Raw genomic sequence first — 24,477 nt, 5'->3', positions numbered from 1 at the left:
AGACCAGTACCTGTACCATACGTCTGTAGTGTATGAAATGTATGGACAAAGGGTAGTAATTTCTTCGAAATATAGCAGTCTTGCAAACCGATATAAATACTGATTTCAGTTCAATTTTAGCAATGAATACATGATCGCCCGACTCAAGACTCAAGAATATAATGATTTTCAGTAGCCCTTACAAAAACGTAAGAAGAAAGGATCCTTAAATAAATACCAAAAACACCCAAAAACTATAAAATATAAAGTGTATTGAAATAAGAAAACTAGTTTACGAATAAGAATTTTTTATATGGGTATTATATTTTTGATATTTTTATATGTCATTGTCAAAAATGTTGTAAATTATTGGTGGAGGTAAGAAGAGGAAATGAGAATGTAACGATTCTCAGTAGCTCATATGAAAACATAATAATGAAATCTTGTTTCAAACTAATCATATACCGTGCCAATCGAGAGCCATATGTGCTTCAAGAAGGAGAAGGAAATTGCCCGTAACGTAGGAAATCAAGAAAATGATCTATTACTATAACAGTATAGGAATTCAGGTTGATTGAAATAATCGAGGACTGCCAACAACACCCAACCAACTGAACGTTACAAAGCGTTGTGATATTAGAAGAACAGGTTAGCAATTAGTGTTTCCTTCATATATGTATATAATCTAATATTGATATATTTTCATGTTATAATATTCGATTTTATAAATTATAATAAGATATGATGTACGATTTTATAAATTATAATAAGATGTGATATACGATTCTATAAATTATAATAAGATGTGAATGTATATAATATAAAGAGGCATAGTAATCAAATTTAGTCGAATTTGTTGTTAAATATAGAATACTTAGGTAACTGCAGTTTGTACAGTATGGAAACAATACCATCTTTATTCAAGAGGAAAATATAGTAGATAATCTGCAATATTTTGAATAATTCTAATCTGAGGGAAGTGGAACTGTTCCAGAAACACAGGAGTGTGTGTGTACTCACAGTAAAACATATATAAGCAATGTCAAACATCTTTATCCAGATAAGGATGACAGAATAATATACAAAAGATAAAGAGTGTCCTTCTATTGAGTGTCCTGCTCAGACAAGAAAATCTGTTATCTGTAAAGTACATCTACTTTTCCTGATGGCAACATTTTCAAGACCAGTTGACCTCAGAAACCAGCCTGCGAGGGTCACGAGCCACTTCTATCAGGATCAAACAGAGCACGAAATGTAAGAATGTTTCATATCCTTATAATATATATTTTTAATATTAATTTTTTTATTTTAAAACAAATTAAAAATTTGATTCTATTTTATATATTGTTTTGAATCTAACTGACTAAACTTTATGTAATATTGAATGTTACAAGATGATTAACTAACATACCCGAGACTGATAAAATTCAATATAAATTGAGTTAAATATATATGTTACTAGATAACAATGGTATTAAGTGATAGAAATTAACCAGTTAACGTATAAATGAAAACCTTTGAATATTAAACAATTTAATTGATAAATTAAAATCCAGAGTATAATTAAAATCCAGAGTATATTTTCAAATATTGAAAAATATTTTTAACTTACTTCTCAGATATTACAATGTTTTTATCGTACAAACAAAAATATTAAGATATATCATGTACAGGTTAATATTGTAAGGAAACCTATAAATCAAACTGTTATAGAAGTTTGATATAAAATCGTATTAAGCGTATAGCTGATATCTCAGACATCCTTAATTTACTACGATAACTTATACATTGTCTTAGTACTGTAAACATTTCTACTAAGTTATAGCCTGTAAATGTACATGTAATAGTTTTAACGATATTAAATTGTGTTATAAAAATTCAAGCAGTTTAATTTTTATATAAAGCTATTGATTTGGTACCGATAATACATCATGGAGTATTAAATTTGTTTAGTTGGTATATTTGAGTTAAATAATACGGAAACTTATCAAACTTTTTTAAAAATAATAACTAAGTATTTGATAGTTAACTTTATTATGAATATATTTAAATTTATATATAAGGGCTTTTTAAAATGTTTGATCTAACAAGTAGGTAAGATAAAGTTGTATTTATAATGTAAATTATAAAGTTGCCTTATATTTGATCATCTAAAGCACCATTGGAAATTATTATTTAATTGAAAATATTATGTTTGGGTTAAATGTATAAATTTCGTAATTTAAGTATATCTTGATATTTGTTTGTATTTAAAATTTAAATCTAAATTTATTTACAACAAAATTTTCCTTTCATTAAGTTGTAACTATATATTAAAGTTTGCTATTTAAAATTAATAATTAGACTATCAGTCAGAGTTTTTGGATCTGGTACACACCATTAAAATAACTATAAATCTATTCATATGAAACTATCGTATAAATTTAAAGGATTTAAAAGTTAAAAAATACAAGTTTTTAATCCTAGACAAAAGGATTTTATATAATTTTAGTTTTTTCTTTATTAATTTTAAATTTGGCTAAAAAATTAATATTTTCCAATTATTTATTGAATAGTTTAATATAATCCTTATATAATTCTGTGGTTTAAAGAAATTCTAATTACAAGTACCTTGTTCAGAGTAAATCTTTAAATATTAAATAAAGCAGTGAAAACATTTTCTGTTTTTAAATATTGAAGTTCTGATAATATTTTAAATAAAAGAAGTTTTTTGGAAATCCATCAGTTTTGTTCACTGGCCAATATTGTGTAACATATTTGCATTAAAATATATTATTTGTTAAACAATGAATCAAATACCTCTAAGTAAGTTGATTATGAAAATATTGCAGTGTTTTACTAAATGAAATATTAAAAAAGTATAAAATAAAAATATTTTAAGGAGCGGAAGTGTTATTATCAAATTTAAATTTAATCTAGCTGACCTGGCTACGTTTTGAATGTCAGTTGTTATACAAAAATAATGCATTATTACGTGTTGAAAAACATTCAAGTACAATAAATAATAAGTAAGTACTATCAAAATTTTGTATTGTTTACACACACACACACACACACACACACACACACACACACACACACACACACACACACACACACAACACACACACACACACACACACACACACACACACACACACACACACACACACACACACACACACACACACACACACACACACACACACTTAAATGTAAACAGTTAGATTAGATTCTGATCTACAGATTTACCTAAATTCTAAATTATATTTTATTATTTTATGTTATTATTTTTTTAATTCACAACTAATCACAACCTCTTTCAGAGACACAATTAATTGTTATTTACGTTTGGAAAGTTTATTATCAGGCGTTTCTTCTTTTGTTTATTTATTTTATTCAGTGTATGTTTATAAAGTGTCTTGATAAAGTTGCAATTACAATGAAATATTATCCAGTAAATTATTGTAGTTTTCTTTTAAAAATGTTTTAGCTGTGTGTGTGTGTATATATATATATATATATATATATATATATATATATATATATATATATAATTAAATTCTATCAATGTGGTATGGAAACTTGTATAAGTATTTACCCGAGGCCTCTCCCGTAATTTTGTAGGCTTTGCACGTGTATGAGCATTTGTTGCTACGATAAAGAAAATCTGTCAAAAAAGTGATACTTAGGGACATTTAAATGTATAAAGAATATATATGCAGAGAAGTGTAGTACTACTTAAAGACAACTAAGTTGGGTTTTATAAAAAAACTTTAAGTATATATTAAAAGTTAGATACTAACTATGTCTTTTGTATCAACAGTACTGACCAAGCAATGCATATATTTAACACTTGCCAAAATCTACAGTTAAATGTTTATTTTGAAGTTTCTGATCGGGATATTTTCTTACTATATGCTAATAACGGTTGTAGAAATAAGAATTCATTTTACTATCAAGCTTCTTCTATGATTTCAAGACTATAAATGTCAACAAATTGAAAATTGTGGTTAAACTTATTAAAAGTATGTTTGTATTGTCATGAAACTATGTTTACACAGAACACTTTATTACATTTACGAGGCACTAGTAATAAATAAGGGGTAAATATGGCATAAAGGAGTAAATTTAACCCTTTATCTACAAAAAGACCTTAAATTTGGAATACAAATTTGAAGTATATTAAACGAAATAAGACCTTTCCTATCTTTTAAATTGGACCAAAAGATACATATATACTAAATTTCAGGTAAAGCGGCTTGGTGGTTTTGGTGATTAAAGAAAACGTGACACGAGAATCTTTATACTGCATAAGGATTTTATTCTAATAATACAAAAGATTAAGGAAATTTATTATATAAACTCGTACTTAAAAGAATCCAGGTTGTAGCAGTACATGCAAAAGCAAAAATCTTTCCAAGTAGCATCTCTTTCTATTGTTAGTGTATATTTGATAAATGTTATAGTAATTGTTTTGAATGTTATATATCTCTTTAATCCTGACCAAATACTAATAGTTACTCTATTAAAATATTTACTAAGATAGAAAAATTCGAGAGGCCACAGTTTTTAACATGACGAATACATTATTTACTAAATATATATGTTTTGTTACTCAGCACAATGGAAATAATTACTCTATGTTATGGTTGTATATTTGTGAGATAGTTCAACTATTATGATTCAAATAATCAACCCTCACGATATTGCAATATTTTTATATTTATCTCCTTAGAAGTTATATCATTGGCTAATTGTTATCGAAGTTTATCGCTTGAGCGGCTTGAAAAATGTTATTTCTGTCTGTCTATTTGTTTGTCTCATTGTCCTCATGATATTTGGAAAACGAACTAAGATCAAGACTGCTCTGAGTTCTATGACAGTGCATGGCAAATACATCGGATTTTCCTTAACGTTAACGAGAACCATTATATTGGTTTTATAAATAACAGTGATGTCAACAAGAAAATAGTAGAATAAGTAAATTTGTAAACCGGTTTTGTACATGCATATGACATTTCTCATAATGCATATTACCAAAACTATCCCAATATTTGGGTTACTGTTATTATTGATTTTTTAATGAAACGGAGTTGTTAAGACCGACTTGTGTGATGGTGCATGTTCAACCATGACGTTTGGCTGAGCGTCATTGCAGACAACCATTCAGTAGCTTCAAGTTCAAGTTCAAAACTCTTTATTTAAGTCAACATTTCAGTTCATAAGTTTCACAGATTCCAATGCGACTCACAGGGCGCGTGCGGGAAAAGTACAATACAATTGACATACAATTGTACAATACAATTTGTAGCTTGATACAATTTCTTTTTACATGCCAGGTGCATGTAAAAATTTCTTTCTTGTATGATTGCCTTTTTGCATTTTTTCTGGCAGATAATGAAATGAGAATTAAATGAACAACAAATTTTAAATTTCTAATGACACTTCAGCGAAGCCTGTTACGCGAAACATTTTATGGCTTACTCACATTATGTTATATTTAATTATGTTATGGAGAAGTTTTATATACTCGTATATAAAACAATAATTCAATATAACAAAATTTAGAAATATAGTTTCTAATAAATTAAAATTAATTGTAAAGTAAAATGAGTGACTGTTCAGATCTCTCGAAAGTTTTTTTGATTCCAGTAATAATTATTCTATTTAGATCAAACTTACAAGAACTATGACGCATATTTAATAGAAGTCTGCCTATTGCTAACGCTCTCATGATGGAATTTCCGAAAGACTGTTTGGACTTTCTCCGATAGTGAATCCCAAAATCCAAAACCAGAATAACACTAAAATAAACAAGCTCTATATTTCAGTTAACCCGTCTTCAGGAAATTTTACAAAATATATTAAATAGGGCTATAAAAATGTAATAAACATCAGCACATAAAATGAAGGCAAAGAATTAATTAAATAAATTGGTTTTCAAATGTTACCATACGATTTGTTTTTTAAATTTACTTTTATTAATAAGTTATTTTAAATTCAATCCACTTGGGAATGTTGGTTCGTGACGGGCTCGTGGGCTTGTTCCATGATCTTTAAGCTATTTCTTCTTGGTGTTTATCTGAATATGTTTCTTCAAAATTGTAATGATGTATCACTCCATGTGCCACTATAGGTTGCTCTATCTAAGTTCATATGCATGTGCCTAGTCATACTTGTTCTTAGAGAATTTATTGTTGAGCAAATGTATTCTTAAGAGCATAAATTTTATTGAATTTTGTGAATATTATTTTTGTATTCACAGGATATTTTATCGAATATTTCTGCGTAGAGCTAATTTTAAACGTTTTTGAAGTGGAGCACATGTTATATACTATATATCCAGGTTTGTTGCAAGGATGTGATGCGGCTGGTTGTTTTCTAGTTTTTGTTCTTATTGTATTCAAGTAGTTTTTTGATGTACCAACATTTTTTCAAAACAGATGAACTTATTTTTTGAATGTGTTTGAAAATGTTCATATTTGAAGCAGAGCTGTCGAACATACTATCTGATACTCTAAGAATAGTGTTATTGTTATAAAGACCTGGATGGTATTTTGTTAAACATTTTGGATTGTAATTGTCAAAATTAGATTAATTTATTCCAAGAAGTGTTAATAAAAAGCTTTATGTCTTAAGATTTCAAGATGCCTGTCGTTCAAAGTTTTATATAGGAATGGTTATATATAAATTATTATATATTATAGCACAAAACAAAAAAATGTTTTAGAATTCACTGGTCATTTACAATAATTATTCTTGTTACGTGTTTTTTTTCAATCTTTGGTAAGATTTCCACATAGCGGTTCCAGGCTAAACTTGGTACATAGATAGTTTTGTATATGATTTCACTCGGTTTACAAAGTTATATTACACTTATATTAAAATTCAATTATTTAAACGTAACTCTACGAATAACTATTTATGAATAACCTTTACAGTTACTCAAATCAAAGAGAAATTATCTATAGCAAGTTCAATGTAATGTAAGTGAATAAAATGTACTTTTATTAATAAAAAGCTGGAAGTTTTTTAACATTTAATTTTAAAGTTCTATGATATATAATATATATATATATATATATATATATATATATATATATATATATATATATATGGTTTTAGTCAATTAATGAAACTCTCAGGTTTGCCATTCTCCCCAAAATAGAATAAGCTGTGTTTAAAATTAATTAATTTCCCATAACTTTAGAGTCTTTGAAGCTTAACTAATTATGGATTCCTTTGCTGGATAAGAGATTTGGCACCGACCTTTGTTATTCTTGTTGTAAAAGGGAGCTACAGAACCAACGAGGCTGGTACACGGTTTTCCTCAGATGGATAAAAACTAAGTCTTAAAACATATTGCGTTTCTTTTTCTATGATTTAACATTAGTGAGTATCGGTGAAAAGTCTCTAAGATGAAAATTAACACCATCCAATAGTGAAATTCAGTGAAGAACAGGGCTGCAACCCTTATTCAGCCATAAACAAATTTATAACAAATAATCTTCATAAATACATGCCACTGTGTACATACACACATCATGTACGTAATGTTTGGCACGAGGATTTCACCTTTACAATATAAATGAGTAGGTTAATTAAAAACACCGTATTGAAATATCAAAATACATTTGGCATATTCATTTAACTGAATTATAACTAAGTATAATAAAGATTGATAAAACATTGTTATTTAGAAAATTTAACATTTTAACAAGATTTAACATTTTTTATAATGTACGAATTTTTCAAAACTTACCTATTAAAAACGTAGTAACACAAGAAGAAAAATTTATAAAGTTATAAGTTATAAAGTTATAAGTTATAAAGTTATATTAAAGTTATTATTTAAGTTATATATATTATAAGTTATATTAAAGTTATTTATAAGTTATATTAAATTATAAAGTTATAATTTATAAAGAAGAAAAAAAACCTAAAGTTATAAAGGTTTTATTGCTAGTATGAAAGTTTAAATTGCATTTTATCTATTTCTTACGCTTGATAGTTCAATTATTTTATATTATCATTCTGGTTAACAGTGTTTGTTTTTGTAAAACATTTGCCTTAAATAAAAAATGTCCCACTGACATAATTTGGAAAATTTAATCGTATTTCAGCATTAAAGTTTTGATTCTTGTTCATTAAAAAAAATAAACACGAGTTCAGCGCGTACAAAATTACTGGAATAAAACAAGTTTCAAAGAATTTGTACGTTTGTGATGTTTTATGTGCATTATTTCTAGACGTTCTCTTGAAATTTTAAGATACTTTTGTTTAAGTCCTATGAAGAACAAAATTAATACAAAGAATGATTAGTAAAGTTAGGCATATACACAGGGTGTAAATTAAGTCTTGATACACCTAGTTATGTTCCTAGTTATGGATGATAAAAAAATCCCCCCTCCCTTTAAAAGGGGTGGTACGGGGGTAACTTTAATTTTTCAAAATGCAACCACTATCTTGTGACTTGTCATTTATAAAGGTCTATTTAACAGAAACACAATGACACGAATAACAAATATTTACAACCTTCCTAGCAATATTTGTGGGAAATAACCCCTTACATCTCAGGGTGTAAATTAAGGTATGATACGTCTGGATATATTCCAAACGGATTGAGATATTTATGTGAAACCTTCACCATACTTACTAAAATACTTTTTTGGATTTTATGAATGATCAAAAAATTCCCCACTTTTTTAAAGGAGGCGACCTTTAAAGTGAAATGTCACAAAATAGGTGTTGCAATTTAAAAATTTAAAGTTATACCTCCCCGTACCCTCCCTTTAAGGGGAAAGATTTTTTTGTCATTCAAAAAATCGAAAAAAGTATTTTAATAAGTGTGGTGAAGGTTGTACATCGATATCTTAATCCGTTTGGAATATATCCAGACGTATCAGGACTTAATTTACATCTTGTATATATATATATATATATATATATATATATACACACACAAGATATATATATATATATATATATATATATATATATATATATATATATATATATATATAGGGTGATTATGACATAGCATGTCAAAATTAATACATTTAAATTCATAGCAAGAAGATTTTTTGTAATATACTGTAATGCATAGTTGTCTGTTTATCTAAGTTTTAGTATGTTTTCAATACGCATTAAAAATATAAGCAGAAAATGTGAACATACTTGTACTTCTTGACAAATAAACAAAGGTATCTCGCTAATGTTACACTCCCCAAACCTTCATTTTGTATCTAGAATATTTAAAGCTCTAGTAATAGACTAACACTCAGTTGATTTGTATAAAATCACGATTTATTGTAAATCACGCATATGATATTAAAATGTTTGAATGGTAAGTCTTAATTTCAAATTCATTCAGGGGATCTACAGGGTGATTCAAAACTAAAACGGCAATCTCTCGGGAGCTTATTCTATAGCTAAAAACAAGTAAAAAAGTTCATATAACCATATGCCCGGAAACGCTTCGTTAGCGAGTTACGCCTAGCGAAAGATTTCGCCCGGATTTCAGAACCCTTGGTGAAGTCAGGCCGTATAAAAGTGGTAAAGGTAGTTACAAAGATACAAATACGATTGTTTTTTTATGTTTTTATATCTGAAAAAATTTATTAAAATTCGTCCCAGAGCTGTAAATGCAATACTTTCAAAGATATCTTACGTAAAACACAATAATTGGTGCAAAGAAATAACACATTTTTGTGTTTTAACGTAAGATTACTTCCATAAATGTTAAATTAAAGGTCATTTTTATCTTAAACAGATTTGTAGAACATTTAATTCTGAAAAGATTCATGTGAATTACTTAGGAAAAAAATTAATAATAGGTATTGAAATTTAGCTTTATTTAAAAATAAAACAGACGCACAAAAATGCATATTTCTTATCTGCATAAAATATTAACTAATGTTTAGGTTGTGAGTAACAGCTGATCATTTATTCTAGACTGAACATTAACATAAAATGTATTTACCTTTATAAAAACTGTAATAATCACCTATAATAGTTGCTCAAAGTGTCCTTCGTTGTTAGCAATGCACGTTTTCGCACGACGAATCCACTCTTTTCTAGCGCGTTTCATAACGTTTGGAGCATTCTTGATAGTTTCTTCTGCCGCCTCTCTGTAATGCGATTACGTAACTCCTCTATGGTGTTAATCCGTTTTTGAATAAATAATTGACTTCATCCAACCCCATAAGAAAAAAGTCTGCTGGCGTGAGGTCAGGAGAACGTGGTGGCCATTTTACTGGTCCATTTTGACCAATCCATTGTCTACCGTATGTATCATTTAAATAGTTTTTCACATCATTAGAAAAATGTGGAGGTGCTCCGTCGTGCATAAACCATGCATTTATTCTGTTTTGAACAGGAATATCTTCCAAGAGGGTAGGCAGGTTTGTTCTTAAAAAATTTAAGTACGCTACTCCATTAAGTCGATTAGGGAGGAAAAATGGACCAATCAAATTATCACCCCAGAACACCAAGCCATACATTGACTGAAAATGTATGTTAAAAATGCCTCGTCGCAGTTTCATGTGGGTTGTCGTACGCCCAAGTATGGGTATTACGAAAAATTTACAATTCCATTTCTAGTAAAACAGGATTCATCAGTAACGAGAATACGCCGAAGAAAATACTGATGTCGTAAACAATTTCTTCTTAACCAGCGGCAGAACATCTTCCGTTTATTAAGATCTTGCGGTAATAAGTCTTGAACACGTGTTATATGGAATGGGTACAACTGTGCTTCATGAAGTGTCCGCCATACGCTTGACTGGCAAATATTTAACGGCCATGATAATCGTTGGTGCTTGTGGTTGGTGATAATTCTACAGCATTTATTATTGCTTGTTCATTATTATAGTTTCCTTGCGCTACGTTTGACGACCAGTATCTTTTCGCTTCGGTTTTAAAGCTACCAGTTTCTCTAAGTCGTCTCTCCACAGCTTCAAATGTTTTGCGATCAGGTGTTCTTCGATGTGGAAAAGTATCACGATATTCCTGAACTGCAGCTAACCATTTCTTGTTAAAACTTTGCCGTAAATCAGTATCATGTCCGTATACTCTTCAAACGAGTACATACCATTTACATTATCTGCCATTATTTACTAAGATAATTACATACACTTTTATAAAAATATTTAATAAAATATTTTAAAAATAAATATTTAATAAAATATTTTATACACTTGTATAAAATATTTCCAAAATAATCACAGGATCTCACAAAATACAATCTTCACACGCCACAATACAAAAACCTCCATAAAGGTTATTCAAATATTACTTCATGAACTTAATTGTTGATCAGCTGATATTGCCAACCTTTGCAAAGAAAATATCACGATAAAAAGTGTTGAATAAATGAACAGCTGTTACTCACAACCTAAACATTAGTTAATATTTTATGCAGATAAGAATATGGCATTTTTTGTGCGTCTGTTTTATTTTTAAATAAAGCTAAATTTCAATACCTAATATTAATTTTTTTCCTAAGTAATTCACATGAATCTTTTCAGAATTAAATGTTCTACAAATCTGTTTAAGATAAAAATGACCATTTATTTAACATTTATGGAAGTAATCTTACGTTAAACACAAACATGTGTTATTTCTTTGCACCAATTCTTGTGTTTTACGTAAGATATCTCTGAAAGTATTGCATTTACAGCTCTGGGACGAATTTTAATAAATTTGTCAGATATAAAAACATAAAAAAACAATCGTATTTGTATCTTTTGTAACTACCTTTACCACTTTTATACGGCCTGACTTCACCAAGGGTTCTGAAATCCGGGCGAAATCTTTCGCTAGGCGTAACTCGCTAACGAAGCGTTTCCGGGCATATGGTTATATGAACTTTTTTTTACTTGTTTTTAGCTATAGAATAAGCTCTCGAGAGATTGCCGTTTAGTTTTTGAATCACCCTGTATAGAGAGTTTGGTTCCGTAGAACTGAAATTATAAAAGGTTCGCTGAATAATATTAAACGTATGCATACTACTTTCTAGTAGCTATTTCGTGTACTTTAACTATCGATTTTAAATATTTTTAAGTAATACTGTATTGAAAATTTCACTAAAAACTTCAATGTTTGAAGGGCGCTAGCAAAATTATGTCATAGAAACAGATACAATTTTCTGAAATACATTTTCATAATATCTTATAAAATGTTGAAATTACTAAGAAAGAGGCCTGTACTTTATTTCTGTAACTCTAACTGAATTTGAAATAACCACATTTCAATTTGGAATTATAATTATAACGTGGCTTATATAATATATAACATTATTTTTTATAAATTTCAACGCCTTATTATTTTCCAGTAGGTAAAATTACTTTTTTTACTATTTTAGAATTAAAACCGTCAATATAAAAATCAATATTTCTTACGTTTTTGTGAACGTATAGGATTAAGTTTATTTATTTATGAATTTTGTGGAATATCATATTTTTAGTTCTTAATAACGAGGTTTTACATGAGTCTCTTCACACAAAAGTTTGTAAATTAACATTTCCTTGCCTTAAGTGTTGTTTATTATATTGAAAAATGTCCAGTAAAATTTAATTGTACTTATTTAATTTACGTCAAATTACTTATTTAAATTAAATAAAACAAAATTATTTAACTAAATTACTTATTTTATTTTATTGTACGTCAATGATGGGTCTACAAAGAAATCGTATATAATTTCAAAGTTCTGTGAGAATGTTCTTGAAAGCACTACTGTTATCTCTTGTGTCTTCATGTTTCTGCGATAGAAATCATCTACGAGACCACTGTATTCTAAAACATTGCTAATCATAATATGCAGTTATTCATTCAAGTATTAGCGATAGTTAATGCAATATAATTTTTAGGAACGAACATGAACACTGCAATATAATTAATGTCATAGGAAAACATTTTACTATGATACAACATTTTTGGATCAAAAAACTAAAATTAAAAAATTAAACAATGTATTTATTCATATTGATAAAATAGTAGTTTTTATACATTTTATTTGGAGAATTTTTATGACTAGGATTTTAAAGTTGCTATAGAAAATAAAAATAAATAAATATATAAAGTATATTGAACGTAGGAGCCTGTCAGTGAAATTCCAATGAAGATGACACTCTCCCTTGACTTTTTGGCACATTTCAAAGGAAAGAATTCTAAATGTTCTATTTTGACAAGCTTACATTATACATCTTAATATTTTATATAACTGGAGGTACCTAATAAGGAAAGCGTCCTAGAAAAATAGGTCCAAAAACAGAAGTAATCATAAAAAATAAAATAAAATCTAATAAAATAAAAATAAAAGTGGTAATTAATTTTTGATAGCTATAGAGCTACAGATTATTTTATGTTTCTAGGTTCATAGTGAACATTTTTGTTGTAAATGTTTTAAAAGAAGACAAAGATATAGGCAAATCAATAACTTGAACCTACGGATGTTTGTTGTCTGTATTTTTGGACACACTCAATGATCTTAACTCATGTCCAAACCATTAATCATTATGATGGCTGTCCTATGAACATATTAAAATTAACTCATAACACGAGTTTTTCGTGATAAATATTGAATTTTTAACCAAATATTTTTTATAAATTGCGACATTATTTGATTTTAAATCTTTTCTGGGTTCATGTTCGTTTCTTTATGTATCATAACTATTATATCGCTATATACTTAAATGAATAAATACAATTATGGTAAGCAATATTAAGTAAAATGGTCTTGGTGGTGACGTCTGTTGCAGAAACACGATGGAGACTCTTCCAGAGGAGATGGTGGAGGAGATAGCGAATCATTTAACAGTCAACGATCTCATCGCATGTTCTGCAGTGTGCTCAGCGTGGAGGGAAGCTTTTAACCAAGACTCTCTCTGGAAACCCTATTGTAATAAAAATAAGGAGGAATATCTTAGAGTTACTCCAAAAGTATTGACACGTGGTTTCGAAATTCCTTGGACGGAAAATAGCACTTTAAGTCCAGTTTGCCACTGGAGAATGGCGTACATGAGAGAAAACTATCTAAGGAACAACTGGAGGATGGGAAGGTACTGGACACAGGCGGTTATAGACGAGGCGAGTGACTTGTACCCTTGCGTTAAAACCGACAGTAGTAAGAAAAAAGATACCTACTTTAAAAAAGAAGTTCACGCAGATTTTTTTACAAATGATTTAATGTTGATAATGACTGAACACTACATAGAACTCTGGAGTTTACTAAGTGACCCGGTAGTCAATGTTTGCAGACTGTACCATAATGTTCCAGGATACGTTTTCAAGAGCTTCAAAAGGATCGAAACCGACCCTCCTGGTATGATTCTTGTTTTCTTCACAGGCGTACAAGTTTTCTACATGGATCCAACGAGTAATACTTTGTTTTTCAAACACATGTTTTACTTCAACGAGAACTTTAGGTTACCACAAATGACACAAAAATTTGTAGTGGATATGTTCAGTAATAAACCCTTTCAGTTTGTTGAGTGCTTAGTTGTGGACAGGTTGTTTTTTGGGGTCAACAAATACTGCACATCAAAAGTCCACGTGTGGGATCTTGAAAAGGGGACAAAACTGCGGGAGGTGGGTTGCCCTATAAATGTGGACTGCAACGTGGTTGACCTGAAGTTGTCCAAAGAAGATGGTGCAATACTGGTAGTTTTCGCTAGACTGGATCCAGACTACAAAAACAATCCTAATAGAGAGATAGCCGGAACAAAATACACAGCAGGAATGTTTTATTTCTTTGTCTACGACTCAAAAAAACTGGCCTTCCTTCCTTTCTCTCACATCCAAAGGATAACAAATAGGTACTCATCTGTGATTCAGAAACCTTACATCGCCGTAAGCGACGGGGATAAACTGGACCTTTACAACTATTTCACATCTGTAAAGATACGCACGTTTACGGCGAGCCTACAGTACGCCGGTGTCACCGATAAAAGTATTATTTTCCAGTCCGAAAATGCGGTTCAAGCTTTCATCACCTCGAACCGAACTGATCTCACAATGGGCAATATGTATGTGTCGAGATTTGGCGTGATTCACGAAAACTTCGTGCGCGTAGTAGTAAGGCAACGAGATCGTCTCCGAAATGAAGTGTGGGAGGTGGGAACAAAATTTAGAAAGACTGGAACTTTACTTCCCAGATGGCATTTTGAGGTTATGACGAATCCTGCAGGCACCAGACTACTAGTCAGAGAAAAAGTCCTTAGCAAAAGATTGATCACTGTAAAACACTTTTGGTAGTCACGCAACGACAAAGTTATATAATATGAAGACTAATTACATCTACAATATATCAATGACAATAAGTTGTTTTAAGTTACTGATACATTTATATTGTTACTCTTGAATTTGTGTGTCGCAAGCGTAGTATATTGTTTTTTTAATAATAAATATTTACGTGTTATTTTATATAAACTAGTACGATTTAAATAATATATTGGTAAATTGTTGTATCAAGTGAAGTTTTATACGTATTTTGTATATATTTTTATGTCTTGTCTGTGTTTGTGGCATTTACTGTGTTTTAGTTATTTTAAACTTAATATTATATCTGTTTGATATGTAGCATTTTATTTATTATATATAAATTGTCATATTCTTAATCAAGTATTTAATTATTGGACTAATTATGAACAGCAACAATTCTGCATATGAGTCTAATGCTTAAGTTTTTTACGTACATTATTGTTCCTTATATGCACGAATATTATTGTAATAATAAAAGCTAATTGTTTACAAATGTTTAGCAATACTTTAAGTTCCTTCTTCGATACACACTTGCTAACCGATTAAAGTAATAATTCTTTTGATTTATTAAGTAAATAAAAAAACCAAATCGTTTACTAATCGTAAGAGTAGTTTTGGTGTTTTTATTTGCACTTTAGGAACCAGAAAACACTTAATATAAGATGAAAATTGTAAAAATATAATTGTTTATTACACTTTAAAATTATAGGGAATATATTTTTTATATTTATGGCTATCGTATAGGGGATTTTAACTCAATAAATGACTACGTTTTACATACAAGTTGTAAATACCACATGTCATAAAACAAAAAATGTATGATTTTGAAGTGAAATATTGAGTGAATAGTTTATAAAACTAAAACATCCATTTGAAAAGTAATTAGCAATTCTGCAGTTAAAGATCAAAGTGCGACATTACTCCGAGTCTTATATAACATGTGTCATGTATTTCGTAGCAACTCCGGTTTTAAAAACGAAATAACATTAATATTTATTTAAATAATTACAAATACTATATAGTTTTGTTTACACTTGAATCTAAAACATAGTATGTAAAGGCAATACGAACACCAGTTCAAAACTTACCCTAAAATATGGTTAAGATTTTTGTTACATTTTGAAATATAAAAAATTGAATTTCTAAGTGTTAACGTAAGTAGTGATTTAAGAACTTGAGAGCATTTGAACGGTTTCATTTATCTCAAAATAATTGGAAAAGACACAAAGTGCATATAAGTCAATGTATATTAGAATTAGCAATAGTAAATACAAGAATAAGACTATATTTAAGTATAGAATATAATTCTTCACTAGTATAAGAAAAATAGTACGAGAATGATCCTGAAAATGTTACAAAATGACAGAAAGTTGTTTTTTTACAATAATCTTACGGGGTTTCATCACTTTTTATACTATTTGCTTAGAAGATAATGTAAATCCGATATAACACTTCTACTTTGTAAAATGTTTCTCAATTTATCGTTTTGGCATTGCACAAATGTCATAGAAAATATCAACTTCCCATCTGTTAATAAAAAGTAGCCAATAAAATTATATTGTTTGAATTGCATCAAACTCAAAAAAATTGTTGACTTGATACTTAATTCTAATAGAATAGCAAAAAAATCTTTAACTTTTTTCCTGTTTTCAGAAATTATATCTTAAAGGGGCTATAATAAAACATAAAAAAAATAGCACACAACTTATTCGAACCAAAAGCTGATTACACCACCTTATTACATACATCATAAAATATTAGCAAATATGGATTCTCATGAAGTTTACTTACTGCTGTTAGACTGAATTTGGTTTATTAAAAATAATGTATTATACACACCGGGTAGGATAGTGGATGTCTTTTATAAATAAAATGACTCAAATTCAGCCTATATTCAGAAAAATACTCTAATACATACAATTTTAAACATGGAAAACGCGCTATAAGGCTATCCGAAATTGATAATAATTTTAAGATTTAGTTTAGTTTTTATTACGAAAATAAGAATCCAAAAGGTTCATAAAGCATAAAACAGATGCAGAATGTGTCAATAAACTGATATCAAAATTAAATCTGTAAATGTTTTGGCCTTGCTGTTGTGTTTAGCCAAAGTTTCAGGGAAATATTTATTGACTGGTGGTGCAAACAATGTTACATTATACGGGAATTCTTTTGTTGTTGTACAACATTTAAACGTTTAGAATTAATTAAAATAAAAAAAAACCACATATTGGCTTATTACAGGGATTACACACGACTCATTGTGTTATTATTATGTATTGTACTTCATGGTTTAATTTTGGCATAGAGAGAATCTTATGTAAACTGTGAGCTTTTTAAGATCGTTTCAGGGTGTTTAGTAAACAAATTTCTAGTTTCGGAAGAAGATTAAAAAATGTAAAAAATATTATACAGGCCTGAAAAACATCGAGTAAAAAATTAGATTTAATAACATTGGAATTGTTTTTAGTCGCTAAAACTTGTGTACTAATAAAAGAGATTTAATTATTTTGGGCACTCCCTTTCAAATAGGGCTCTTGAAAGTATATTTATACAGTTCTGAACACTAGATTAATAGTTACGATTTTTCTCTTATATTAGGCTTTTAGGGATCGATAAAAAAACGATTGAATTAGAAAGAAGGCGGTGAAATTTAAATATTTGAAATTTTTACAGTAATTTGTACTAATCTTATTTTTTAAATGTTAGTTTCAATAATTTAAAGTGAATCTAAGAATCTGGTGAGATAGGCCATATAAATTTAAAATTATAAAAAACAGCTAATTACAAAGCTTCTGCCCCGCGCTGATGTCAACGGAAGATCAGTAACATATCAAATTCTAGAGGAGCTGATCAGAAATATAAATTGAATTGTAATGGAAAGGCAATTATGTACCGTGCAAAAAACTTAAATAATCATGTGATGCCGCGCCGTAATCGGGATTCTCGAGAAACATAAAATAACAGTGACAACAATATCGATGGCAATACCTGAAAATGCTTGTTGATTGATGGAATGTTAGTTGTGTTACTCAACTACATCGTTTTATAACGTTCTAAGTTCATTGAAATAAGTTTGAACGTTGGGGGCATATAACGGGATCTGACCAGATTTTGGAAAGAATCGTTAGCTTTTTTATGGTATACTGCTAAATTATGTACCTGAATAAATGATTAATTCTTCTCGAATACCCCGATTAAAATATTAGTATAAAAAGGGGCCATTCGAGCCGTCATTCCAGTTCTTAGTAAATTATTTGCGATAAAAATAATATTCATAATGTTAGGAATGAAATTAGTGCAAGGTTTAATATTGTTTAGGTATGAATCGAGGTAATTATGGGCAATAGTGAGACCATCATCTGAATATTAGACTCTGGCAAAGGTTAAAATATTTGAACGAATTACTTAAAACGTCATTAGAATTTTGATTTAAGAAGGAAGTAATCTTATAAACAGCTGCAAGATGTCTTCGAATCAGTAAGGAGACATCCTTCCCGTTGTACATCCATAGCTGGATATTATACGTCTACCAGAAGGTGGTCGGTCTGGTAGGCTTGTGTTTGTGTTTTTATAATATAATACAAGATACAAGACATGGGAGTTTTAGGATATCTATATATTAGTAGTTCAATGGTTTATGGAAACACTCCCTCTTAAGGACAGTTTTCAATTAGATACATTTGTATTTTCTCATTATATTGAGGAAAAGATAGTCTATTTATCTAATTTTTAATATGTTGATGTATCATTCAGTTGGTTTTGTGATTCATTATTGTAATCTAAAGAATTTATAAGAACAATAAAATTTCCCTTACTGCTTGGTAAAACAATCATGTTGTTATTTTACGTTGTAACTGAATTGCTCTAAATTTATTTTTACGCACATTTTAGTAGTATTTAGGTTGCGAGTATTAAACTTGGCTCCATTTCACCTTCCGCTTCTTGCTTCGTCTAAAATCTAAAGCTGGTGCAGATAGACTCCTGCAATCTGGAGTTTAAATCTGTCTGAAGAGATCCATAAAACGTCACCAACTATGATGTTCAAATTGTACACTTTTGCAACGTTTCGACATGACAGACGCGTAGGCTACTAAGGAGCATTGCATGATTACGAGTGTTGATTTAGTTTATCATTCATAGCATCTATGGTATTTTTGGTATTCATGATATCAATATAATTTTATAATTCAATATATTTTGTAATTTGTAGTGGATTTTTATTGACAGAATTTGATTTGTACTTACCGTAGAAATTTGAAGGGATTTCAAAAGAAGTAAAAAATTAGGAATTACATGTTGAATATCAACGTTGTTTTCAATAATATTTGAAGATATCTATGTCAATGCTAGTTTAAGAAAAGAAGGATTACGGTTGTAGCTGATGGTATGAAATTTAAATTGGTTATTTTTATCACAAATTGCTCAAATATCAGGGCAAAAATGGTATTCTTGGAAAATTGACAAATGTTTTGGTATACATCAGACCAATTTATAATTCGCTTGCAGAGGCGATTGCTTGGGTATAAATAATTAAAATTATATTTTTAGATGTACATTTTTTGACTTTGGCAATATTATATTAAGGTCATAATTTGAATCTACTTGAATCTTAAGCCAAATATAGCGACTAAGTTGGTTTCTGTGGTGTTGGACAAGAGAATTGTGTGTTCCAAAGTAGAATAGTTACCTCAACTATTGTTAATTGCTAAACCAATAACGCAGCTGTGTATTCAGAATTTTCTGTCCATTTAATTTGTATGATTTCATGCATTATTGTATACATTGAAAATTCATTACAATCAATTTCTTTGGCAAATACTTTTAGTAATCGAAAAGTAACTATCCGCAAAGTTCAGTACTAATATTAAGTCCGACCCTATATAGATCTTTTGTGTAAATATGTTTTAAAATTAGCATTGTATGTATCATTTTTATAATATGACCACTAAGCAGTGGTTCTTACTCCATAACATAATCTAAAGATCTATGGCTGCAAGCACTTTTTTATTATCAAGATGTAAGACCATAGCGATCTACATTGAACTAATATACCATGTAATAAGTAACTGGCTGACTGTTAGGAAAGTTTATTATATGAGGAGCTGGAATATTTTCATCTGTCCCTCTTTTTGTCTCTCTGCCGCTCCAGTATATTTAGAGCGAACTGACAAATAGACTTCAAGTTTTGCATGGAGCTTTATTACTGCATAAACAAAGTCGAGTTCTATGATGGTGCATGTCACTCCATGAGAGTTTTCTAAGGTAAATGTTTATATTTGACATATTGCATTGTAACATATGTAGCTCTGCTAATATAATGAAATGAGATATAAACTTAATAAGCTTTGCATGCAACCTCAGCGAAGCCTGTTACGCTACACGTTTTTTAGCGTACTCCTTATTGTAATATGTATACAGGGTGTTAACAAAAGGGTATTACAAACTTCAGTAGCTGCTATTGCTCTTGATTTCGAACAAAAATGTAAGATAGTCTCTATTTGCAAATAAGACATCCACGATTTGAGATATTTCGAAATTGGGCTCCAATTTCTGACGAGCAATCCTAATATATATTTCCACATTTCTGTGACAATGAATTAACATTTCTCAACCTACATTTTTTGAACATTTTTTTGTTCGAAATCAAGAGCAATAGCAGCCAGAAAAGTTTATGACACCCTTTTGTAAACACCCTGTATACAATAATGCTTGAATCGTGTAAACAATATTAAATAATATTGTACAATGCTTTTGGCGATATTCTGTGTTTCAGAAGAAATGGAGATCTTGCCAGAAGAGATGCTAGAAGCGATAGGGAGATATTTAACAGTAAGAGATCTCCTGGCATGCTCCGCTGTGAATAGAAAGTGGAGGGAAGCTCTAAACCAGGATTCCGTTTGGAGAACTCATTGCCACCAAAATGCAGAAGAACATATTAGGCTCACTCCTCAAAAATTGGAGCCTAACTTCGTAATACCTTTGAACGCGGATGTTGATTTAAGTCCTATTTGCAAATGGAGACAAGCGTACATGCGAGAAGTCCACATCAGAAGGAACTGGAGAAGAGGGAGGTTTCACCAACGACGGCTCGTAGATCAATCCAACAGCATGTATCCTCCTGTCTATACCGATGACGGCGAGGATGAAGACAATAATCCATTTAAAACCAAGTTTCACGTAGACTTTTTCACAAACGATATAATGGTGGTATTGACAGAAGTTAGTATAGAGCTCTGGAGTTTAGAGAGTGACCCGATAGTGAACCTCAGTAAACTGCTACATCACGTCCCTACACATGTATTCTCAGGCTTTAGAAGGATTGAGACTGACAATCCAGGCATGGTTCTCGTTCACTACAACGGTGTTCAAGTCTTTTTTATGGATCCAATTAGTAATTCTCTAACCCTCCAACATATGTTTTACTTCGACGAAGAAATAAAATTGCCGCGAATGACATGTGATGTTATAAAACAGATGTTCATATATGATCAATACACTTGGCGATATAGTGAGTACTTCGTAGTGGATAGTTTATTTTTAGGGATTACTAAATACAAAGAGACCAAACTACATGTGTGGGATCTTGAAGGTGGGGTTAAAGTGCGTGAAGAAGATTGCCCTGTTAACGTGGAATACAACATAATTGACCTGAAGGCGTCCAGAACCGATGGTGACGTGTTGGTGGTCTTTGCGCAGCTAGACGACAGCCCTGCAAATGAAAAAAGGCTAGGCGTATGTGGTATTCGGTTTACGGCAGGGTTTTACCATTTTTTCGTGTACAGCACAAAAAGACTCAGATTTCTCCCTTATCATCATAGCCGATGGATTAGAGTCGGGTACGCCTCAACAATTCAAAAACCCTACATCGCTGTGTGTGACCACGAAAAGATAGATCTATACAACTATCTGTCGTCAGAGAGAGTGAACACGTTTTGGTTTAGATTGGAGCATGCAAACTGCCTTGGCGTAACTGAAAGAAGTATAGTTTGTCTACATGAGAAAACACTACGAGCGTTTATTACAACGAACCGTACTGTAGTCGAAACTAAAGGAAATGTGCAAATGTTTTCTGTGATTCACGGAAACTTCGTGGATATCACGACAGCACGACAGAACGGGATATGGGAGATTGGTGAAACTGCGATTATCAGGACCGGAATTAGTTTACCTAGAGGATGCACCCAAGTGGTAGCAAATACTGCAGGCACTAAGCTACTCGTCAGGCAACTTTCGAATGAAAAAACTTTACTTCTCATGTTGAACTTCTGGTAGGAACAAAAAGCTAAATCTAATAAGACTGATTTGTTATAAAACAAACCAATATTATAAAAACAATACAAAAATTTATAGTTAGTGCTTTTAGCAACACTTTACTAACCATTTTTGAAGATATCAAATGTTTAGACATTTAGTAAACATTTCTCTTTCATGTTACGTAAAATGTATTGTATTTTATATATTAACTTTTTATTGTGACGATGTCAACTGTTACAAGTTATTTTAAATCATTTTAAATTATTGATATGTCGTGTTGATGTATATAAAGTACTGTAATCTCGTATACGTACAATGCTATTTCCATAACTTGTGTTACATGTAACTTAATGGAAACAAGCAACTTGTAAATTAAGTTTAATGTAATTTGAATTTCTTGTATGTATTTTAGCATATATAAATACTTTTTTAAGCGTCTGCATGTAACATTTTATTGACATTTTAATTAAGATTTATGTTCAATTCGTAATTGTATTAATGTATTTATGATACTGAGGTTTATAAACTCAATCAAACTATTCATTAATGGAACTTACAGGAATCGGAATGTTTTTCGAATATAATAAGACTGTTTGTTAATGAATAATGTTATTTTAATGTATTGAAATCATTGTTATATTAATAAAATTTCTTAAATTCAACATCGATTATCCTCAGATTCCTGATAACTTATAAAAAACTTCCGATTTTTGGAGGTAAAATGCTTAATTTCAGACTGTACTAAAACGGCCTTCTTTATGAATATATTCATATTTGTGTGTATATGGTCACATCAAAAAATCCTAAATAGTAATTTAAACAAGATGCTGATTAATCAGTATTTTTATTATAACAAACGTATTTTTGTATTGCATAAAAAAAATGAAAACAATCTTCTTTAAGGAGAAAAAAAGGTAATTGTAGTAAATTAAGAACCTACGAATAACCGAGCTAAAAAACCGCTTGCTCAACGTATATAGGGCTGACTAACATTTTAAAATGTATATTTAGTATTAAATTAATCCTCAAGATTCTCTATGTTTTGTAGCAATCTCATTATGTTTTTCTTAATTTATAAACGTAATTTTGAGGTTAAGTGGTAGGGAGGACTTTAAAGTCCTAACTTCGCCTCTAATAAAGGCATTTTTCATTTCATTATATCCACTGGATTGACCACTTATTTATATTGAACGTTTTTAAGATCCATGAGTTTTCTTAGGTTTCTGGCGGCGCCAATGGTACCTTAGTCTTTTATTGTTTTTATTTAACCATAGATACATTTGAACCTCTTTGATAACCATAGAAATGATTATGTTAGAAACAGGTTGTTTCTGGAGGAATCGGCAATACTGCAGAAGCTTATTCACCTAATAAAAATAAGTTTATATAAACATGGTTCGAAAATGCTTTATTGGCGACTTATGCAGGGCCAAAGATTTCAGCTCCCTCAGTAAAATTTAATAAAATTTGTATGGTGATAATTGCATTTATTAATAAGATAAGTTTATAAATATATAACATACACGGACAAATCGAATAAAACTTGTCCAAAAACTTTAACTCCAATAGTTTAAGAAATAATCGGGGTAAAACAAAAAAGGTTAGGGTCGAAAACACATTGTAGTGTTTCAACTACATAAACTACATTAAGTCAACTGCCTATAAACAAAGAAAATTTAAAAAAAGAATTGCATAGAATTATATTCTGAAAAAAATGTATCACTGTAACATAAAATATTGTATCAGTTAGTATCACTGTAACATACAAGATTTCAGTGACTATTCACTCATGTCAAACGACAAGGTGATGTCCCTCATATCCTATAATTATTAGTAATTCTAATTGTATTTTTTATTTTAAAATCATATGAAATTTAGGTCCCTCTTTTTTTAGATGAAGACAGCATCTACATCTACTCATGTCAAAAGACAAGGTGATGTTGCACATATCCTATAATTATTAGCATTTGCAACTTTTATTTTGTCGATTTTAAAAAT

The 24,477-nt window shown here is 29.8% G+C and overlaps 1 protein-coding gene across 2 annotated transcripts; it reads left to right on the top strand.

The window, feature by feature from the left end:
* Positions 1 to 1,103: 1,103 nt before the first annotated feature.
* LOC124354332 lies at positions 1,104 to 23,141 on the top strand. 2 transcript variants are annotated; one of them, XM_046804698.1, is made up of 2 exons: positions 1,104 to 1,233; positions 13,722 to 15,715. In XM_046804698.1, the coding sequence occupies exons 1-2, from the start codon at positions 1,145 to 1,147 to the stop codon at positions 15,214 to 15,216; spliced, it is 1,584 nt and encodes a 527-aa protein (XP_046660654.1). In that variant the 5' UTR covers positions 1,104 to 1,144; the 3' UTR covers positions 15,217 to 15,715. The 2 variants fall into 2 exon arrangements, with proteins under 2 accessions (XP_046660654.1, XP_046660655.1); XM_046804699.1 differs by lacking the exon at positions 13,722 to 15,715 and adding an exon at positions 20,999 to 23,141 and having other exon boundaries at positions 1,126 to 1,233.
* Positions 23,142 to 24,477: the final 1,336 nt, after the last annotated feature.

The sequence above is a fragment of the Homalodisca vitripennis genome, chromosome 2, assembly GCF_021130785.1.
Source record: "Homalodisca vitripennis isolate AUS2020 chromosome 2, UT_GWSS_2.1, whole genome shotgun sequence".
In the NCBI taxonomy this organism is placed as follows: domain Eukaryota; kingdom Metazoa; phylum Arthropoda; class Insecta; order Hemiptera; family Cicadellidae; genus Homalodisca; species Homalodisca vitripennis.
Note: the sequence above shows the minus strand (reverse complement) of the source record. Positions and strands in the feature narration are given on the sequence as shown.